This window comes from Phyllobates terribilis, unplaced genomic scaffold, assembly GCF_046119375.1.
Source record: "Phyllobates terribilis strain yellow unplaced genomic scaffold, ASM4611937v1 Scaffold_4__5_contigs__length_816908805, whole genome shotgun sequence".
NCBI lineage: Eukaryota > Metazoa > Chordata > Amphibia > Anura > Dendrobatidae > Phyllobates > Phyllobates terribilis.
Window position 1 is genome coordinate 489,468,452 of NW_027362764.1, and position 21,562 is coordinate 489,490,013.

A 21,562-nucleotide genomic window follows, 5' to 3' on the forward strand; every position below is an offset into this window, starting at 1 on the left:
AGATCGGCCGGCCTGGCCCGTGCTGGATGGGATGTGACTGACAGGCAGCTCCACTCTGCCGCCCGCCGCAGACTGAAGAGCTGGGCCTGCCAGTGTTGCTTCTCCCTGCTGCTGCCTGCCCTCCGATCGCCGCCATATGGTGAGTCTCCTGTTCCGTCTGGCAGGTACCCCGACAGGAGCATCACCAGGGATACTTGCCATTCCAGATGTCCGTCCCGTCTGCTCTACCGCTGCGAGCTTCCGTACTCCAATTTTTTGCCGTGTGCAGGCAGATCTTCCTGATGCAGGGATGTCCCTGCAAGGCGCTGCCCTGACTTCCGGTCTGGGCTATGTTGTAGACGCCGGCCGCAATTCCTGTGCTGCCTGCACTTCCTGTGCAGCCTGCACCTCGGCGCCGGTCACCGATCTACGCTGTCCAGGGCCCGCAGGCCGGCTGTGCGGATTCCTGCCGGTGCGAGCACGGCGGCGTGGCACCGCACTGTACTGCTCGCTACCCGCAGGGTCCCGTGAAGGGCTCCGCAGCCGCCGCCTGCTGCCTGCAGATGCTCCATGCGACAGCCGCTCCGGAGGCTGCGATTTTCGAGGTGTCCAGCTGGGTCCCGATGCGTGGTCCGCCACACGTGCTGCCCCCAGCAAGGCGGTCAGCTGGGACGCCAGCCAGCCTCCATCCATATAACGGGCCGTTGTCCCGCAGCTGGGCTACCAATGAATCCACTGACTCCATAGAGGTAGGGATTTGTGCTATGGGTCTTCCCTGTACCGAGTCCTACAGGAGAATGGCCCTTCTCACACTATTCCCCATAAACCACCCCTCAACTCTTATAATGCCCGCCCCCATACTTCCTCACCCAATCCTAAACCCCCGCATCTTCCAAACTCAAAATCCTCCCTGCCAATCCCGGTCATGGGGGGCTTCTCTCTAGCTACGCCCGACTCCAGACCCCTCCTAGATGTCAGGTTGTGATATAACCATTGGTGTAAATCAAGCACTAAAACGCTTAAGTGCTCAGTACTCGAATCGAGAATGTTGGACTTGGGTAGTGAGCATAATGCAAGTGAATGGCATTTTTCTGGTAGATTGAATCTCTCCCTCTCTCGTTCTCTCTCCCTTACTCAGATAATTCACTTACGGGGATCTGAGCACATGAGCACCACGCGATACTCGGCAATGCTTATTACTCGATTGAGCACCCTGAGTATCGAGCAGTGTCGAGCACGTTCACCCATCACTAATAACCACCAGTGGGTTAATAATATAATTGTGATTTTTCTTGTTTCATTAGGTTAGAATAAACTAGGAGTAGATTAGGATTATCCCCCTGTTTATGCTAAAAACAAAACCATTTAATCCATCTGCAAATTCTTTAAATTTTCGACCACTTTCTTCCTCAAGGAAGCAGAACCAAAGTGTGCAACTTTCAAGCTGATCAAATTTTCCCGTAGTTACATTTTAACAGTGTAGGTAAAGTTTATTCTCAATATCAACCCTTAGTGACTCATATCATCGTCAGTTTTCGCGCACCCTTCTTAATTAGCATTTTGTTCATTTCTCAGTAGAGATATCAAAATTAATCAAACTGAATCACCGTTCGTGTTTCCAAATGCTGATTAGAAAGCTACTGAAAAATTATCAAATGGTGTAATAGAAAGGACATGTATCAATATTTGGACAGCAAAATCATTTCAGCTATTCGCTGGGTGTACTGTGAGGACTTTGTGAAGTATTGTTTGTCATGGTTTTAGCATGTAATCTGACCTTATTGCAAAAGAAAAGGAGGAAACATCTGCCAGTCATTCATACTAGAGTCACCAATAGCAGCAGTCCTGAATTATTATGCAAGTAGCCAGTCCCAGAAGGCTGGGCACTGTTATAGCAGAGCTTTCAGAGGACACTGTGATACTAGCTGATAAACATCCTTCCAGGCAGCGAGGAAGAAAATGATGACACCTGGAACACACAGCTAGAGGAAAATGAGGATTATGATCAGCTATGACAAGCTCTATGTCTACTTGACCCAAGGGAGAATGACTCTGTATTTTCATTTATTCTTCTTTGTGGTGACATTGGGAGTTGTGCTTTTGTTCCTTTGTAATATCAGTCAATTCAATGGACAGAATAACTTACACAGACTTCAGTTTTCCCACGATGCCTCTCTATTACAGATCGCCTGTGACAATTTAGCCAAACAAAAAAATTCTTTTATTTGGGTAAATTATTTAACAACTCCTCTGAAAAGAATGAAATGTATGGAAGAATACCTAATCCACAACCATTACATCACAGCTCCTCTCTCGGCCGAAGAAGCGGATTTTCCTCTAGCCTACATAATTGTACTGCACAAGGAATTTGATACATTCGAGAGATTGTTTAGGGCTATCTATATGCCCCAAAATATATACTGCATCCATGTGGATGAGAAGTCCAGTGCCGAGTACTTGCAGGCAGTAGATGATTTTATAAATTGCTTTCCAAATGCTTTTCTCGCCTCGAAAATGGAGCCTGTGGTTTATGCTGGAATATCCAGACTGCAGGCTGATCTGAACTGCATGAAAGACCTGCTGAAATCAGAGGTGCAGTGGAAGTATGTGATCAATACCTGTGGCCAGGATTTCCCATTGAAGACAAACAAGGAGATTGTGCAACATTTAAAAAAATTTAATGGGAAAAATATCACTCCGGGGGTCCTGCCCCCAGATCATGCCATCCCCCGGACCAAATATGTTCATCGCGAGGATATAGTACATTCACATGTGCGGAGGACCAACACTGTAAAGCCTCCCCCTCCTCACAATATCACCCTATACTTTGGGTCTGCATATGTGGCCCTGACAAGGGAATTTACAAAATTTATTCTAGAAGATCAGAGAGCCTTGGATCTACTGAAATGGTCTAAGGACACTTACAGCCCAGATGAGCATTACTGGGTCACACTGAATAGAATACCAGGTAAGCACACTCCAATAATATAAGGCTCTACCAAATAGCTTGCTATAGATTGTAAAATCCTTTATTGACATATTAATAAGCAGATGTAAGGTTAATACAGTATCGGTTTGGATGCCCTTGGTTTATTATAAATATGGAATCTGTCACCAGATTTTTGCTACTCCATCAATGAGCAGTATAATGTATGGGTGTGGACCCTGATTCCAGTGATCTATCACATACTTGGGTGTTTGGTCTATTTTTTTTTTTTTTACAAAATCACTGTTTTATCTGCTGCAAATCTACCAGTTCTCTGCATGCTGAGATCTGTATAACCCCGCCAAAATTACTGACAGTTTCCTGTGTACACTATGCATAGGCAGAAAGCTGCCAATCAATGGTGGGGGTAATTTCGTAAATATGGAGGACTACATGGCAGCAGGTTTATGTCTGGTGAGAATCTACTGCTGATAAAATGTTGATTTGATCAAAACTATTCACACGTGGTCGCTGTCAATAATACTAAACTACAGGCCCACTATTTAAAACCGTGGGTGTCAATCAGATGTATCACATATAACTGCGGTACAAATCCAGCAAGGTTGAGTAAAGTACAGTCTGTTTTTATAAAACAAACTGCATCCAAGGGACAGGGGTTTGCCGAAACACCACTTTAAGTACATTAGAGTACATGGACGGTAGGGGATACTATTTAAAGAAGGGTAGAGTTTCTGAAGAGTAATGGTGACAAAAAGACAGGAGTCAGTTTATGAAATGTGATTAGCCCACTTAAAAAGAAGTGTTTTCACGGCATGCGTGGAGGTGGGAGAGGGAAGGGAATTCCAGAGAACTCTTGTAGCACAAAAATAGACTTTGAGATGAAATTTGTAGGTTTGGATTATGGAGGAGGCCTATCTTAAACTAACAGAAAGTAGAACATTGGTAAGGTGCAGAAGGAGATGATGGAGGAAATATAAGGCAGTGCAGTGGAAACTTTGTGGGTGAGAGTGGTCAGTTTAAATGAAATATATGGCGAGCAACCATTGCAGTGGCTGGCACATGATGGAAGTATTGGTGCAGTGATTGGACAAAAATATTATCCTGGTCACTGCATGCATGATAGATTGGAGAGGGGAGATTTTACTCAGAAGAAGCCAGATTAGTATTGAATTACAGTAATTAATGGGTGGCCTCTTATTGCAGCTTTCTTCACAGGTTGACCAACACTTCTGTCCATAACATGATTGCTAAAGGAGGAGCGAGTGATCAGATCAGTCCATCAACCTCCTCCGATGGAAAAGCAGGTTTCCCCTGTGAGGTGCTTTACAATTGAAGGAAAATATACTAGAAGATAAAAGAAGGGGAGAGCGTTTCAGAGGGCAAGTATCTGTGTAATAAGTCGTTGAGATCTCTCGTCCCATAAGATATCAGCTATCACCTTATATTGTTGTGTTTAGAACACTACACCTCTAAGCGACGGGTAAATCTATTCAATATGGGAGCCGTCGCAGGTGATCCTAGTCTGGATCCTGCCTGGTCTGTCAATAAACTAGTGTTTGTGGAGTAAAAAGATATAGGATTCGGCATGCCGCACTGTTCACAATGTTTTGATAAAGTAGCCAGTTCTACAGGCTCTCGGAAGAGTAGTACTTTATTGAACACTACATTTCTCTACTCCATGAAAGGTATTACAATTGGAGGGGGCTGATGGACAGGTCTTGCCAGATGTTCCTCCACCGGCAGCCATTGTATGGACAGAAGTGCAGGTCAGTTTTTGAGGAAAGCTGCACTAAGAAGAAGAAGAAGAAGAAGAAGAAGAGGTCATCTTCTTTAAGATTAGAGTGAATCAGAGCAACTAGAAAAGTGTTTTACAGTTTCCTCAGTAAAAAACGGCAACCCAAAACCCACTTATTTATCGCAAAGTGCCAGCAAGGCAATTTAACTTGGGGCTGAAGCAGACATCACAGGAGACTTGCACAATACTCCACACACACACTGCCCCTCTGCAAAATACACACACATACTGCCCCTCTGCAAAATACACAATCATACTGCCCCTCTGCAAAATACACACACATACTGCCCCTCTGCAAAATACACACACATACTGCCCCTCTGCAAAATACACACACATACTTCCCCTCTGCAAAATACACACTCATACTGCGCCTCTGCAAAATACACAATCATACTGCCCCTCTGCAAAATACACACACATACTGCCCCTCTGCAAAATACACACACATACTGCCCCTCTGCAAAATACACACACATACTGCGCCTCTGCAAAATACACACACATACTGCCTCTCTGAAAAATATACACACATACTGCCCCTCTGCAAAATACACACACATACTGCCCCTCTGCAAAATACACAATCATACTGCCCCTCTGCAAAATACACACACACACTGCCCCTCTGCAAAATACACACACATACTTCCCCTCTGCAAAATACACACACATACTGCCCCTCTGCAAAATACACACACATACTGCCCCTCTGCAAAATACACAATCATACTGCCCCTCTGCAAAATACACACACATACTGCCTCTGTGAAAAATACACACACATACTGCCCCTCTGCAAAATACACACACATACTGCCCCTCTGCAGCAAAATACACACACATACTGCCCCTCTGCAAAATACACACACACACACACTGCCCCTCTGCAAAATACACACACATACTGCCTCTCTGAAAAATACACACACATACTGCCCCAATGCAAAATACACACACATACTGCCCCTCTGCAAAATACACACACATACTGCCCCTCTGCAAAATACACAATCATACTGCCCCTCTGCAAAATACACACACATACTGCCCCTCTGAAAAATAGATAAACATACTGCCCCTCTGCAAAATACACAATCATACTGCCCCTCTGCAAAATACACACACATACTGCCCCTCTGAAAAATGCACACACATACTGCCCCTCTGCAAAATACACACACATACTGCCCCTCTGAAAAATACATGTAGCACCCTGAGGATTCGGCTGCTACAGGGGTATTGCACCTCAACCCAGAGGTGTGATATTCCACTCCCGGGTAAGGATGGAGTGTGGACCTGAGCTCGGTAGGCTGCATGCACTACACACATCCCATTTCCGAGGGGCAGGCCGACGGTACTCCCACTTAGAAATGTGCAGGTACGACCGAGTCTGTTCCTGGCTGGAGTGGGAGGGGGGTGGAACATCCCAAGTAGTGTAGGGGCAGATAGGGGGAGCAGCCTGGGTAAAGTTAGGAGCTCATTGGGTGCTGGTCACCTGAGCTCACACATAGAGGGAGTATATAAGGTGGGCACCATCTTAGATCAGGGTCAGTCTGTCAGAGTCAGTAAGAAGCAGAGGTCCAGATGAGCCTGCAGAGAGAGAGTGGAGCAGAGAAGGAAAGACCCAGAGGGGGAAAAAGAAAGGACTCTGAGAACCCAAATTCAATCCCCGGGTGAAGAGTCGGCAATAGGGTACCGGATCCCAAACTGGTGGGGGCAAAAGCACACCCTAGCCAGAGACCGGAGGCCGTGGGCAGCGTCTGCCACGGCCACCCACCACATCCACCCCGAAGGCAAACCACGTGGAGGGTCAGGGAACCCAAGGCCAAGGGTCTCCCAACAGAAGGCCCGAGGGAGCTGGACCTAGGTGGATCACTAGTGGGGACGGCCAGAGGAAAGGACAGAAGGAGAGCTCAGGGTCACGCTCCGGACTTGTTTGGGGGTTTGCTGAATCCAGGACCTGGTGGACGCAGCACGGCTCGGGTGGTCACTTGAAGCTGGAGTGACCGGAACATCAGCAGTGAGTAAATACCCTAAACTGCACAACCCGACTCTGTCTTCACTTAACATCTACGCTGCACCACCACAACCCCCATCCTCTGCACCTGACCCCCTGAGGCTATACCCCACCCGTTGGGGGTTATACTATCAAAAGCTGCACCAACACCATCAGCCTCAGCGGACCCTGCTGCAGCGGCGGCCGTAGTGACCGCAATACAACGGGTGGCGTAGTCGACAATAAAGAACTTAATAACATCTGTAGGACTGCCACATACAACTGAGCTTGACACCCTGGGCACGGACCGGGTCACAGCCACTCGGCGACTACAACTCCCATCTGATCCGGCTCCGGGTATTCCCCCTAAAGAATATGGCCCAGGGGGCGCGTCAACTTTGGCGTAGTCGGCAGGATTACGTGCCCGCAACACCCGGGTACTGCGTGCCTGAAGAAAAGTGCAAGTTTACCTCAAAAAGAAGTCTCCTGCCGGTTCCGGAGGGTCCCCGCCATCGGACCCCATCACCAGTCGATTCCCGCCGGTTGTCCGCCATTAACAGCTTTTTCCCGCCATCTGCAGAGTTTCCCGCCACTGGGAAGCGGTTCCCGCCATTTCCAAAGGTTTCCCGCCTTGTCAGAGCGGACGCCATTATGGGCGTGCCAGAGGATGGCAAGAGGCCACCTCCCATCGTGGGCCAGGACCGAAAATGGCGCCAAAAGTGGAAACCGCCCCCACCAACAGAGACTGTGATGCTAGAGGTGTCGGTCAGCGTGAAAGAACAGCCCCTGGAGCTGACAGTAACCAAGTTGCCCCGGGACCGCCCTCGAAGTGGGAGGACTGAGAAGAAAAGAACGAAGATGGGTGCCGCCTGGAGCAGTCTGGAGCGAGCGCACCCGGAGGCAAGAAGCCTGGAGAAGAGTATCGGAGGAGCTTACCCGGAGATGGCGAGAAAGCAGAGCAGCACCGGCCCGTTGGCCAGGAGCCTGCTAGAAACAGAGGAAGGAGAGCAGAGCAGCACCGGCCCGCTGGCCAGGAGCCTGCTGGAAACAGTGGAAGGAGAGCAGAGCAGCACTGACCCGTTGGTCAGGAGCCTGCTGGAAGCAACGAACCCACTAGGCCTAGTGGAGGTCCTAGCACAGCTCCCCCGAGACCGGGAGTGTGCACAGACCGCTCTGGAGGGCCTCGCAAGGAGGATGGCCCGGGTGCAGCGAGAGACGTTGGCGGAGTGGAGCCGTGAGATGGCCCAGCAGACCGAGACCTGTCAGCGGAGCACGCCACCCAAGACGAGGAGACAGACCGCCTCTGAGGATGGCGCGGGAGGACTGAAGGCCGGAGACGGCGCCGAGAAGGGAGCCGAACGAGTGGAGGCAGGTAAAGGGGACGTCTATACCCCAAACCGGGAAACCGCGTACCTGCCCCAGCTCCCCGTCGCAGAGCCCGAAGTCTATCCTGCCGTGCCCGTAATCGCCACGCCACTGCTGCAGACTAGGCCTCAACCGGAAGCCGCCGCCGCGACCCCTGTGACGCCATGCGCAATGACCCCGAGCGTGGCCAAGCAGGAAGTAACACAAGCCTGGTCGCAAGGCCTAGTACCCCCGGGCGCCGCAACACCAACAGCGCCCCCTACCTCCGCGGAGCCACCGGCCTGGTCGCAGGGCCAAGTAGCCCAGGGCGCCGCCATCCTTACGGTGCCCTTCACCTTCCAGATACCCCAGGCCTGGCCGCAAGGCCCGGGCAACCCGGGCGCTAACACCACCGCGCCCATAAGACCAAGAGTGCCGCATCTGGGAGAGGACCTGTTTACCCAACACACGTGCCCGGATGGGCAGCCTTTCATCTGGCCCCAGGAATATCATGAACTGGAACGGCAGAGGAAGGCTGGGGCCATGTGTGCACCCCTGATCCCGGCTCCAAAGCCCGTAAAGAGGATCTCGCCCCCGCTAGAAGAGGCCCAATTTGAGTGGGACCCCACCGGAGAAGATCTCATGGGGTTCACTCAGGAGACTCGGGCAGCTGCAGCGGAGCGTGCTGAGTGCTGCCGCCAACAACTCGAGGTCTTCGAGAGGGAGCGGAGAGAAAGGCGGGTCCGGGAACAGCAAGCTCAAGTAAGGAGCGCGGAGCAGAAGAGCCGGGCCAGGAGAGACCCCCGTGCAGCGCATAGTCCCCGCACCACCGGGACTGTGATCAAGTTTAACATGCAGCATGGGTGGGGCTTCATCCGAGACCACCGCACCCCAGGCGACGTCTTCGTGACCAGGAGAGACGTTGAGTCCCACCTACCGGAGGGACACAGAGGTCGTGACCTTTACATCGGGGACGAGGTCACCTTTACCCGGCACAAGTGTGCCAAAGGACCCTACGCCCTCCATGTGCATCGCCTGACGGAGGAAGAGCTGCGGTGTGAGGAGGAAGAACAAGAGGACCCGGACGGGTCTGAAGCTAAAGGTAACCACAAAGAAAGAGCAGGAGGACGTCGTCGTTAAGTACAGCGGAGTAGAAGCTGTATATAGTTGCCCGTTGGGGCACAGTGAACTGTTACTGCTGATAATATAGTCCCCGTTGGGACCAGCATGTGTGAACTGTTTACCCGTTTATCCCTTAAATCCCACTGACCGAGGACTGAGAGCGGTCATTCCTCCCTTATACCTGGCCGAGGACTGAGAGCGGCCATATCCCCTGTATATAGTTGCGCGTCCTAAAGCGCTCCCTACTGGTTTTACAGGAAAGCCACGAGTTTTTCAAGAAAAGACTGTCGCACTTTACCCGGTCACACGTTGCACAGTGACCGGAGGAGGAGCCAGAGGCGACGAGAATGTTATTTATATGAAAAGTTTCCTGATATATATATGATATTTTATATGTTTTTATTATGTTGTTTATATGAAAAAATGTGTATGTTTTGTGGTGTTTTGTTCTTACAGCCCGAGGACGTGCTGTGATTTACCAGGGGGGAATGTAGCACCCTGAGGATTCGGCTGCTACAGGGGTATTGCACCTCAACCCAGAGGTGTGATATTCCACTCCCGGGTAAGGATGGAGTGTGGACCTGAGCTCGGTAGGCTGCATGCACTACACACATCCCATTTCCGAGGGGCAGGCCGACGGTACTCCCACTTAGAAATGTGCAGGTACGACCGAGTCTGTTCCTGGCTGGAGTGGGAGGGGGGTGGAACATCCCAAGTAGTGTAGGGGCAGATAGGGGGAGCAGCCTGGGTAAAGTTAGGAGCTCATTGGGTGCTGGTCACCTGAGCTCACACATAGAGGGAGTATATAAGGTGGGCACCATCTTAGATCAGGGTCAGTCTGTCAGAGTCAGTAAGAAGCAGAGGTCCAGATGAGCCTGCAGAGAGAGAGTGGAGCAGAGAAGGAAAGACCCAGAGGGGGAAAAAGAAAGGACTCTGAGAACCCAAATTCAATCCCCGGGTGAAGAGTCGGCAATAGGGTACCGGATCCCAAACTGGTGGGGGCAAAAGCACACCCTAGCCAGAGACCGGAGGCCGTGGGCAGCGTCTGCCACGGCCACCCACCACATCCACCCCGAAGGCAAACCACGTGGAGGGTCAGGGAACCCAAGGCCAAGGGTCTCCCAACAGAAGGCCCGAGGGAGCTGGACCTAGGTGGATCACTAGTGGGGATGGCCAGAGGAAAGGACAGAAGGAGAGCTCAGGGTCACGCTCCGGACTTGTTTGGGGGTTTGCTGAATCCAGGACCTGGTGGACGCAGCACGGCTCGGGTGGTCACTTGAAGCTGGAGTGACCGGAACATCAGCAGTGAGTAAATACCCTAAACTGCACAACCCGACTCTGTCTTCACTTAACATCTACGCTGCACCACCACAACCCCCATCCTCTGCACCTGACCCCCTGAGGCTATACCCCACCCGTTGGGGGTTATACTATCAAAAGCTGCACCAACACCATCAGCCTCAGCGGACCCTGCTGCAGCGGCGGCCGTAGTGACCGCAATACAACGGGTGGCGTAGTCGACAATAAAGAACTTAATAACATCTGTAGGACTGCCACATACAACTGAGCTTGACACCCTGGGCACGGACCGGGTCACAGCCACTCGGCGACTACAACTCCCATCTGATCCGGCTCCGGGTATTCCCCCTAAAGAATATGGCCCAGGGGGTGCGTCATACACACACATACTGCCCCTCTGAAAAATACACACACACACACTGCCCCTCTGAAAAATACGCACACATACTGCCCCTCTGCAAAATACACACACATACTGCCCCTCTGCAAAATACACACACATACTGCCCCTCTGCAAAATACACACACATACTGCCCCTCTGAAAAATACACACACATACTGCCCCTCTGCAAAATACACACACACACTGCCCCTCTGAAAAATACACACACATACTGCCCCTCCGCAAAATACACACACATACTGCCTCTCTGCAAAATACACACACACACTGCCCCTCTGAAAAATACGCACACATACTGCCCCTCTGCAAAATACACACACATACTGCCCCTCTGCAAAATACACACACATACTGCCCCTCTGCAAAATACACACACATACTGCCCCTCTGAAAAATACACACACATACTGCCCCTCTGCAAAATACACACACACACTGCCCCTCTGAAAAATACACACACATACTGCCCCTCCGCAAAATACACACACATACTGCCTCTCTGCAAAATACACACACACACTGCCCCTCTGCAAAATACACACACATACTGCCCCTCTGCAAAATACACACACATACTTCCCCTCTGAAAAATACACACACATACTGCCCCTCTGAAAAATACACACACATACCGCCCCTCTGCAAAATACACAATCATACTGCCTCTCTGCAAAATACACACACACATAGCCCCTCTGCAAAATACACACACACACACACTGCCCCTCTGCAAAATATATACACACACATAGGGCCGTCTCAAGGTTTTTGTGGGCCCAGGGCAAAGAGTCTGTGGGCCCCTTTAACACATACTACGATTCATGATGCACATATACGGCAGAGAAATATAGATTTACAACACAGGGGCCAGGCTGTACCCTCATCCTTCACATATGCAGACATGCACACACACACACACGGTACGCAGACATGCACAGACACACACGGTACACAGATATGCACACATACAATATGAAGACATGCCCACACATACAGTACACAGACATGCACACACACAGTATGCAGACATGCGCACACACAGTGCGCACACATGCGCATGCACAGTATGCAGACATGCGCACACACACACATACACAGATACATACACATACAATACATATACTTATTTGAAGACAAATTCACAAAAACACATATAAACAAACATAAATATATACACTGCCATACACACTGTCAGGGTTTCAACGAGACGACACTGGGGAGATCACACAATATCTCACTGTTGCCGTCATTCTGTCCGGATTTCGTCAGGGATTCGCGAGCACATGAACCCGACTACTCACTACGGAGATATCGGCAAGCGAGCAGAAAGCTTATGGCGTCACACCTCCGGATTCCAACGTATGGAATATGTGTATACGCCACGTATGGTTACTGCCAGCTTCACGACAGCCCAATTATTATTATTCGCTGCCACCACCGGCCGAGTTTGAAATATAATACAGACCTGGCCGGACGCCTGCATTCTGGTAGCTTATGGGGGAGGGAACGATTAGAAGCAAAAGAAACAGGACTATTACATTTTATATTTAAACCAAAAGAGAGGCAGTGTTTAGGAAAAATATACAAAGATTTTACAAAAGGGGACAATACAATACATATGCAGTTGTACAAAAATAATAAGGATTAAAGCAGAAACTTACTATACGATCGCTGAGACGATTCAATATAGGTGGAGGGGAGACACTCCGCTTGATTAGACTGTTATCGAAGAGGATCCATTGCTATAATAAATATATACTCCTGGTAATGAATATGGATCAATCTTCAGTTGGATCTTTTATGCTGAAGAGGAGACCTGTCCACATGCCCCTTGTGCTGACATCATGTGGGCTGTGCTCCACCCTTCATGTTTTTATTAAAAACTCTAACTTCTTCGATAACTCCTCACTGGTTGATAGCAGAAGCCCGAAAGGGATACCATATATTTTATTATGAATTTACCTTTCCGTAGAGACTACACATGGCATAGTTGCAATCTGGTACTCTTGCGCCACAGCTGCCCGGAGGAACTTACAGCGACTGGAAAACATCCACACTGTTCCCGGCTGACCTTGCCACTAAAAACATAGGTCCCATTACCATCAGAATTTTGGAACTCACAATATTCAATATTTCGTGTCGGTGCCCAAAAGTCTGGAGATTTGCAGCTGCCACTTGTGACTGTGCTTGAATTAAACGATCTGCGTTCTCCTCAGCTAGGTGTAAATTTCTCACAAGCCTGTGTCTAATTATCCCCAGCCTCTGCCATGGGGAAATACGCTCGTATGCTGACTGGGTTTGTAGCACCTTCTGGGCCAGCATTTGCTTACAAGTCACTTCTGCTGTAGGTGATCATTTGCATACAGACAGATGGTCAATTGTCAGCTCTTGTTTTGTGACAAATGGTATAGGGGAGGGGAATGAGGGATTTGGGAGAAATTGTTAATATTTTCTTAATATCTCCATTACACACACTGACATACATAGATATAATAGATGCACACACACAGACACATTAGACTCTTTTTTAATATGGTGACTCCGGCAACAAGCCTCGCTCATCTCCCCCCGGCTTGTGTCACTTCCAACTCCTCTGGCATGTGGCTGTGGAGAGTGCGCTGCTTTATTGCCGTCAGTTAAATAGACATGACCACGCACAGTGCATTGTGCGGCTGTATCTGCTAGTAATGGTGCGGCCGGGTTGGCACTGCACCTTTAATTTTGCCTGTACGTTGCCCTGGCTGCGTCATTACTAGCAAACAAAGCCGCACAGCACACTGAGCGCGGCCATCTTTGTTTAAGTGACAGCAATCAAGCAGCGCTAGCAGCCCTTCACAGCAGCCCGGGCCCCGACGACAAGTGGGCCCCCCCCTTTGTCCAGGGCCCCGGCACTTGCCCAGGTGCTGACGCCAGCCCTGATCACACACACACGCACACTGCCCATCTGCACAATATATATACACACACACACATAGACACTCACTGTTCCTCTGCAAAATATACACACACATACAGATACTGTTCCTCTGCAAAATATACAGGACCAAGCATTAAGAACATACATTTCAGTAGGCCAACATTTCAGATTTTAAAAACATTTTTCAAGCTGTTGTTATAAAGTATTCTAATTTACTGAGATAATGACTTTTGTGTTTTCATTGAAACACTTGAAATAGATCACTCTGTTTGTAATGACTCTATATAATATATGAGTTTCACTTTTTGTATTGAAGAACTGAAATAAATTAACTTTTTGATAATATTCTAATTTAGTGATATGCACCTGTATATATATACACACACACTCAGCCCTCTGGGAAATACACACAGACACACACACTGCCCCTCTGAGTAAAGCAGCCCCCCATCTCCACACACTGCCTCTAGCCAAACTCCTGCTGGAGCTCTTACCAATTCCCCACACATAGCACACTGTCTCTGCTCCTCTGTGGCCCCAGCACAGGCAGCAGTGTGATGAGCTCAGGAGCTGGATGATGTCATCACACTACCGCATGTCAGACCCGGGGCTGACAGGCGCTCCTATGCCCCAGTGCACGCAGCACTGTTCAAATGTATTCGCGTTTACAAGACGTAAATGCATTTGAACATGGGAGCAGAGTGGCGTGCGTGCGGCAGGCCTGGCGTGCGTGCCCACAGAGAGGGCTCTGAGTTCACCACCGCTGTTCTAGAGAGACTTTGGAGGTACAACTTCCAGACAGCATACAGAAGATTTACAGAAAGGTTAAAGTAAAGATTGGAGTTTGATATATTCCTCAAACAGTTGCCTATAACTTAAGATAATGCCACGCACTGAGATGAAAATATTATGTAAAGATAGGTTAGAAAATGGCAGAAGCACATGTATTACAGTTTTTTAAGGACTGTTTTTAAGCCAGAGAGAGGACATATTAGGGTAAGTGCCCACGATGCAGAAATGAAGCAGAAAATGTCTGCAGCGTTTCTGCATGTTCTTGGCAGTCAAAAACGCTTGCGGATTTTACACGCGTTTTTGACGCGTTTTTACATGCGGATTTGACTTGCGTTTTTCAAATGCCTTGGGACCTCAAATCCGCATGCAGAAACGCACAAATAATGGACATGCTGCGGACTTTTCCGCAATGATAATCCCCAGCGGAAATTTCAGCAGCATGTGCACAGCACATGTGGATTATCATTGGGGACCATGGGGCATGGATTACCAAGCGTTTTGAAAGCATTTACGCTGCGGAAATTCCGCATCAAAAACGCTTGAAAAACGCATAGTGGGCACACAGCCTTAGATTCAGCAGTCGCTGTCTTTTGTAGAGTTGGTTTTGAATAATTGGCTGTCATCAGCATAGATGTTGTACCAATTTCTAAACCTCCTGAAAGTTTGTCCAATAAAGGCTGTGCAGAAAGAAAGGAGATGATGACCTAGGGCTGAGTACAGAGGAAGCCCAACAACAAGAGGAAGAGGAGAATAGATAAAACCATCAAATGATATCGTACATGAGATATTTTCAAGTTTGGAAGTTATGTCCTATCCATGTGATAAAGGATAATTTCCCAATTGCTGTGGGTTCAACCGCCAGGACCCCCAACAATTCTATGAACCGGACCTCTGAAGAGCCCCATGTGAATTGAGCAGTGGTCAATCATGCAAACTGCAGCTCCATTTATTCTGAATTGGACTGCTGGAGATAACTGAGCGTTGTGCTCAGTTGGTCTTCTGCACTCCCATAATAATGAATGAGGCAGCTAGGGAACATGATTGACCACACTTCAATTATAAAGAGGCTCTTTAGATAGTGGATAACTTCAAAACTTGAGAATATTTCTTTAAGGCTGTGTGCCCACGATGCGTATTTCATGCGTTTTTGGGGCGGAAATTTCCGCAGCGTAAACGCATGATAAACGCATGGTAAGCTTTCTGCCATGGTCGCCTATGCAATTCCGTACTTTCAATGCCCATGCTGTGGATTTTTCCGCAGCTTTTATGCTGCGCTAAAAAATCCGCAGCATGCCCATTAATTTTGCGGAAGCGCAGCGTTTTCGCCGCCATTGACTTGCATTAGAACGCGCCAATTCCGCAAGACTGCATCTGTACTTGCGTAATTGGCGCGTTCTAATGTGCGGATGGTACCCGAGTGTGGAGAAGAGAAGACTCTCCTCCACACCCAGGTACCATAGAAACTGTAAAAAAAAGAATAAAATAAAAAATAAAGATTATATTCTGGCGGCCCCCCGCTGCGCTCCTTCTCCTTTGCCGGCACATCGCGTTGGACTGTAGGACCTGCGGTGACGTCACAGTCATGTGACGGTAGGTCCTTCAGTACAGGGCATCGCGATATCCTGGCAGCCAGGAACGAGCGCAGCAGCACACCCCGGGCCATCGGAAGGTAAGTATGATTTATTTTTTTATTTTTAACCATTCTAAAGGTCACACTATATAAATCCATGCTGTTTGCATGGATTTATATAGGGTGACCTAGTTGTCAAGCACTTTCAAAGTGATGCTAAAATCACTTTGAAAGCGCTTGTCAATCCGCATGTATTACGCAGGAAAAACGCATGTACAATCCGCATGCGTTTTTTCTGCCAGGGAGATGCAGAAATGCTGCAGAAATTTTCTGCTTCATTTCTGCATCGTGGGCACATAGCCTAAAGCTGATGTCAGAGAGGTAAGAATAAAATCAGTAGTATAGTAGAATAGATCATACTGAGTGGAAGTTGTTGGTCTACTGTGTCACTGCATTGATCCAGAAGAGAAGCCTGTCAACTTCTCGCTACAAGGCGAGAACCCAAAAGAAGCGGTCTGTAGATTACTTTCTGGTTTGGCTACTTTATCCCTTTCATGTTGCAAAACTTGTTGAAGGGTTATTGACTTATAAGGTAACTACCTCTCCAATTGGTATTTGCAAGATTGTTTTCTTTCATTCTACCAGAGAGAAAATTTATATACGTTCTTCGCTTGGAGCATTTACCACTGAACTGTATACTCAGCTCATCTCCTTAAAGGAAACTTGTTACGTCCTAGTTGCTATGTTCACTGCCCTCATTGCTTTGTTAGTGATGCTATGTGCATCACTAACAAGCTTTTTCATTAAAATCGGTGGTAATATAATGATTTTATAACTTTATATACACTTTGTCCTACCTGCTCGTTCAGTCATAGGGGTGTGATCCTGCTATTCAGTCATGGGCAGCACCGCATTCAGTCACTGTTGGGGCCACCCATGTATTTGAATACTGCTCGCGGCAAGGTTGTGTCTAGATCAGAGGTGATTTTTTGTGCTCCTCCCTTTAGCCCCTCCGATCTAGAGGCTTTACTGCTGAGGAGGCTAGATCATAGTTGCTGGATTGAGGGCCACAAAAAATCCCCTCCGATGTAGACAGTTCAGCACTGACACCACTAGATCGGAGTAAATTCCAGGATCCTCACACTCACTGCTGTCTAGTCGCCTCTTCTGGCTTTTTAATGTTTTTCTTATGCTTTTTTATGCAATTGCTCATGTTTTTAATGGATCACACATCACAAGTCAAAAATTGTTTTTTTTACACTGTTATATAATTTATGTGTTTTTTACACTGTTATATATTTTATGGATTTGGGCAAAATTCTTTGTTTTCCTGATTAATGAAACTTTCATTTTTATTGTCGCTTTATGTAATATAAAAAATTCCCCTTATCGCTGATTGTTCAGTTTTGCCAGAATGTGACTCTTCCCATTTGTCCACAGTCCTGTCCGCAGCACCGACATTGTGAAGAGTGGGCGGAGCTCCACGGGGAGAGGCGTAAAAGAGCGCCCCCGACAGTCACCATATTGTACAACACAGAAGTGACAAATTATTACAGTAATGTCCGGGGTCACTGGAGAACACTGCTGGTATAATTTACGCCACTTTTGTGATGTCAATTCTGATGATTCTGTCAGCTGCTCCGTCACTGGCTGAGACTTGTGGACATACAGGAAAATTTGAATTCTATCAAAACTGAACAATCAGAGCTATGTGTAATTTTTTATATTACAGAAAGCGCTAATAAAGAAACTCACTTTATTAATTAAAAAAAAAATTCACAAAGTGGCCGAGCTTTCTCCCTCTCACCCTTCATTAAAGGGGATATCCGGGACATTATGAAAAACAAAAAATGTGCCTAAGCACTAACAGGCAGGCAATTGCTACTTACTTGCCTGTTGTGCCTGGCGGCGTTCTTCCCCGGCACAGAGCAGTCACAGACTGTTCCTGTCGGGGATTCAGCAGCATCTGCTGACGGGGCAGAGGGTGATGTCCGACTCATTCTGATTGACAGCCTTCTCCCCCAGTTAGACAGTGGGAATCCAGCTGTCAATCAGAATGACGTCGTCAGTCTCGCTCTGTCAACTCAGTGGAGTGGAAAAGAAGCCTCTGCTCTGTCGACGTGACGTCAGCAGAGGCAGATGAATGACAGGAACCGATATCCCCTTTAACGTAGGGTGAGAGGGAGAAAGCTCGGCCACTTTGTGAATTTTTTTTAATTAATAAAGTGAGTTTTTTTATTATCGCTTTCTGTAATATAAAATATTACATATAGCTCTGATTGTTCAGTTTTGATAGAATTCAAATTTTCCTGTATGTCCACAAGTCTCAGCCAGTGACGGAACGCAGCCGACAGAATCATCAGAATGTACAGCACAAAGGTGGCATAAATTACAGTTCTCCAGTGATAATTTGTATATATATATATATATATATATATATATATATACATTATATATATACAGTACAGACCAAAAGTTTGGACACACCTTCTCATTTAAAGATTTTTCTGTATTTTCATGACTATGAAAATTGTACATTCACACTGAAGGCATCAAAACTATGAATTAACACATGTGGAATTATATACTTAACAAAAAAGTGTGAAACAACTGAAAATATGTCTTATATTCTAGGTTCTTCAAAGTAGCCACCTTTTGCTTTGATGACTGCTTTGCACACTCTTGGCATTCTCTTGATGAGCTTCAAGAGGTAGTTACCGGAAATGGTCTTCCAACAATCTTGAAGGAGTTTCCAGAGATGCTTAGCACTTGTTGGCCCTTTTGCCTTCACTCTGCGGTCCAGCTCACCCCAAACCATCTCGATTGGGTTCAGGTCTGGTGACTGTGGAGGCCAGGACATCTGGCATAGCACCCCATCACTCTCCCTCTTGGTCAAATAGCCCTTACACAGCCGGGAGGTGTGTTTGGGGTCATTGTCCTGTTGAAAAATAAATGATGGTCCAACTAAACGCAAACCGGATGGAATATCATGCCGCTGCAAGATCCTGTGGTAGCCATGCTGGTTCAGTATGCCTTCAATTTTGAATAAGTCTCCAACAGTGTCACCAGCAAAGCACCCCACACCATCACACCTCCTCCTCCATGCTTCATGGCATGTAGAGTCCATCTGTTCACCTTTTCTGCGTCGCACAAAGACACGGTGGTTGGAGCCAAAGATCTCAAATTTGGACTCATCAAACCAAAGCACAGATTTTCACTGGTCTAATGTCCATTCCTTGTGTTCTTTAGCCCAAGCAAGTCTCTTCTGCTTGTGGCCTGTCCTTAGCAGTGGTTTCCTAGCAGCTATTTTACCATGAAGGCCTGCTGCACAAAGTCTCCTCTTAACAGTTGTTGAAGAGATGTGTCTGCTTCTAGAACTCTCTGTGGCATTGACCTGGTCTCTAATCTGAGCTGCTGTTAACCTGCGATTTCTGAGGCTGGCGACTCGGATAAACTTATCCTCAGAAGCAGAGGTGACTCTTGGTCTTCCTTTCCTGGGGCGGTCCTCATGTGAGCCAGTTTCTTTGTAGCGCTTGATGGTTTTTGCAACTGCACTTGGGGACACTTTCAAAGTTTTCCCAATTTTTCGCACTGACTGACTTTCATTTCTTAAAGTAATGATGGCCACTCGTTTTTCTTTACTCAGCTGCTTTTTTCTTGCCATAATACAAATTCTTACATTCTATTCAGTAGGACTATCAGCTGTGTATCCACCTGACTTCTGCACAACACAACTGATGGTCCCAACCCCATTTACAGTATAAGGCAAGAAATCCCACTTATTAAACCTGACAGGGCACACCTGTGAAGTGAAAACCACATTGCATCACTAACAAAGCAATGGGGGCAGTGTACATAGCAACTAGGACGTGACAAGTTCCCTTTAAAGAGACTAGGAAATTACCTATTTAATAAGTCATGTCGCGCTCACCGTCCTAAAGTGTCCCCAGCCAATGGCTGGGAGACACTTACTATTTAAGGCACCTCCACCAGCATGGAGGTGCATGTGCATCGTTGTAAGTCTGTTACTAACACTCTTGTTAGTTCTCAGGTCCCAGTGCTCGTATTCCAGTATACCTGTCCTGTATATCAGTTGTGCCCACCTGCCTGTATATCAGCCGTGCCGGCCAGTACCTGCCTGCCTGTATATCAGCCATGCCCGCAAGCACCTGCCTGCCTGTATTTCAGCCATGCCCGCCAGCACCTGCCTGCCTCTATATCAGCCATGTCCGCAAGCACCTACCTATCTGTGTATCAGCTGTGCCATCCTGCCTGCCTATAAGCCGTGCCCACCTGCCTGCCTGTATATCAGCTGTGCTAGCCTGCCTGTCTATCTGCTGTGCCCGCTTGCACCTGCCTACCAGGATACCAGTCGAGTCCGCCAGTACCTGTCTGCCTGTGTGTTTGTCGTGCAAGTCACTGTCACTGTACTAGCCCTGCCTGCCAGTGCTTGCCAAGTCTACCATTCCTGGCTGTTCCTGTCTGCTGTCCCTTGGGGTCAGCTGCCATCCACCCGAGGTCAGTCCTGGTGTAGCACCTGGTCCTGCCTTCCTCGCCTCTCCTCGGATCGCTGTATCATCAGCCGCCATGCGTTCAAGGTCGGACTTGGTGAGGCACCTAGTCACGCCCCTCCAGGCTCTCCTCGGATCACGGCACAGTGGTTCCACCACCCAGTCCGTTAAAAAAGAATTTTATTATATTGGGGAGTCAAAATAAATATTCTTTTTTATTTCCATGAAAATGTTGCTCTAACCACAAATTCTCAATTTTCACAAGGGTAATGAGAATTTTCACAATGGAAAGCAGGTTCCAATTTCTCCTGAATATGCCAATACCCTACATGTGGTCGGAAACTACTGTTTGGGAACGAAAGTTGGGATTGAAATAGTTTTGGGGTAAAATCCTGCTGACACATTCCTTTAAGAAGTGCCAGTACCACCCAAAAGCTGATTTTTATGTCTAACGCCCAATGACTAGGATAGGAAGTTCTATAAAAAAAGATTATCATAAGACTAACCAAAACTTAGGAGTGAATTATTTACCTCCCTATACTTATTAATCATTAGTCAAACACTTTAACTTGCAAGGAGCCAAATGTTCGGAAGTCTGGCCACCAGCAAGGTTTAGTTGGAATGAAAACAATGTTTGGTTTTGCTTGAGTGCAAATAATTAAAGGTAATAACATTTAAAAGAAGCTGAACATATATTAGAAATGAATTAAGTAATATAATAGAAATAGAGACAAAGAGATAAAGCAGGTAGAGCTGTCTGCACATATCATCAACAATTTCGATATAATGAAAAGGTCATCTCTTTCACCATGTTTTTCTGCCTACTCCTAATTTTTTCAGAATATATAGGGGCCATGGATCAAGCATTCTCCTAATAGATAGG

At 47.5% G+C, this 21,562-nt stretch overlaps 1 protein-coding gene across 2 annotated transcripts in view; it reads left to right on the plus strand.

Annotated features, from left to right (window-relative positions):
* The first annotated feature begins 1,839 nt into the window (after positions 1–1,839).
* Positions 1,840–21,562, plus strand: part of LOC141265553 (N-acetyllactosaminide beta-1,6-N-acetylglucosaminyl-transferase-like) — a 67,811-nt gene continuing 48,088 nt past the window's right edge. For both annotated transcript variants that reach the window (XM_073678758.1, XM_073678759.1), the window contains exon 1: positions 1,840–2,947. In XM_073678758.1, coding sequence (XP_073534859.1) covers positions 1,972–2,947 — 976 coding nt within the window. In that variant the 5' untranslated portion in view covers positions 1,840–1,971. The remainder of the gene's footprint in view (positions 2,948–21,562) is intronic.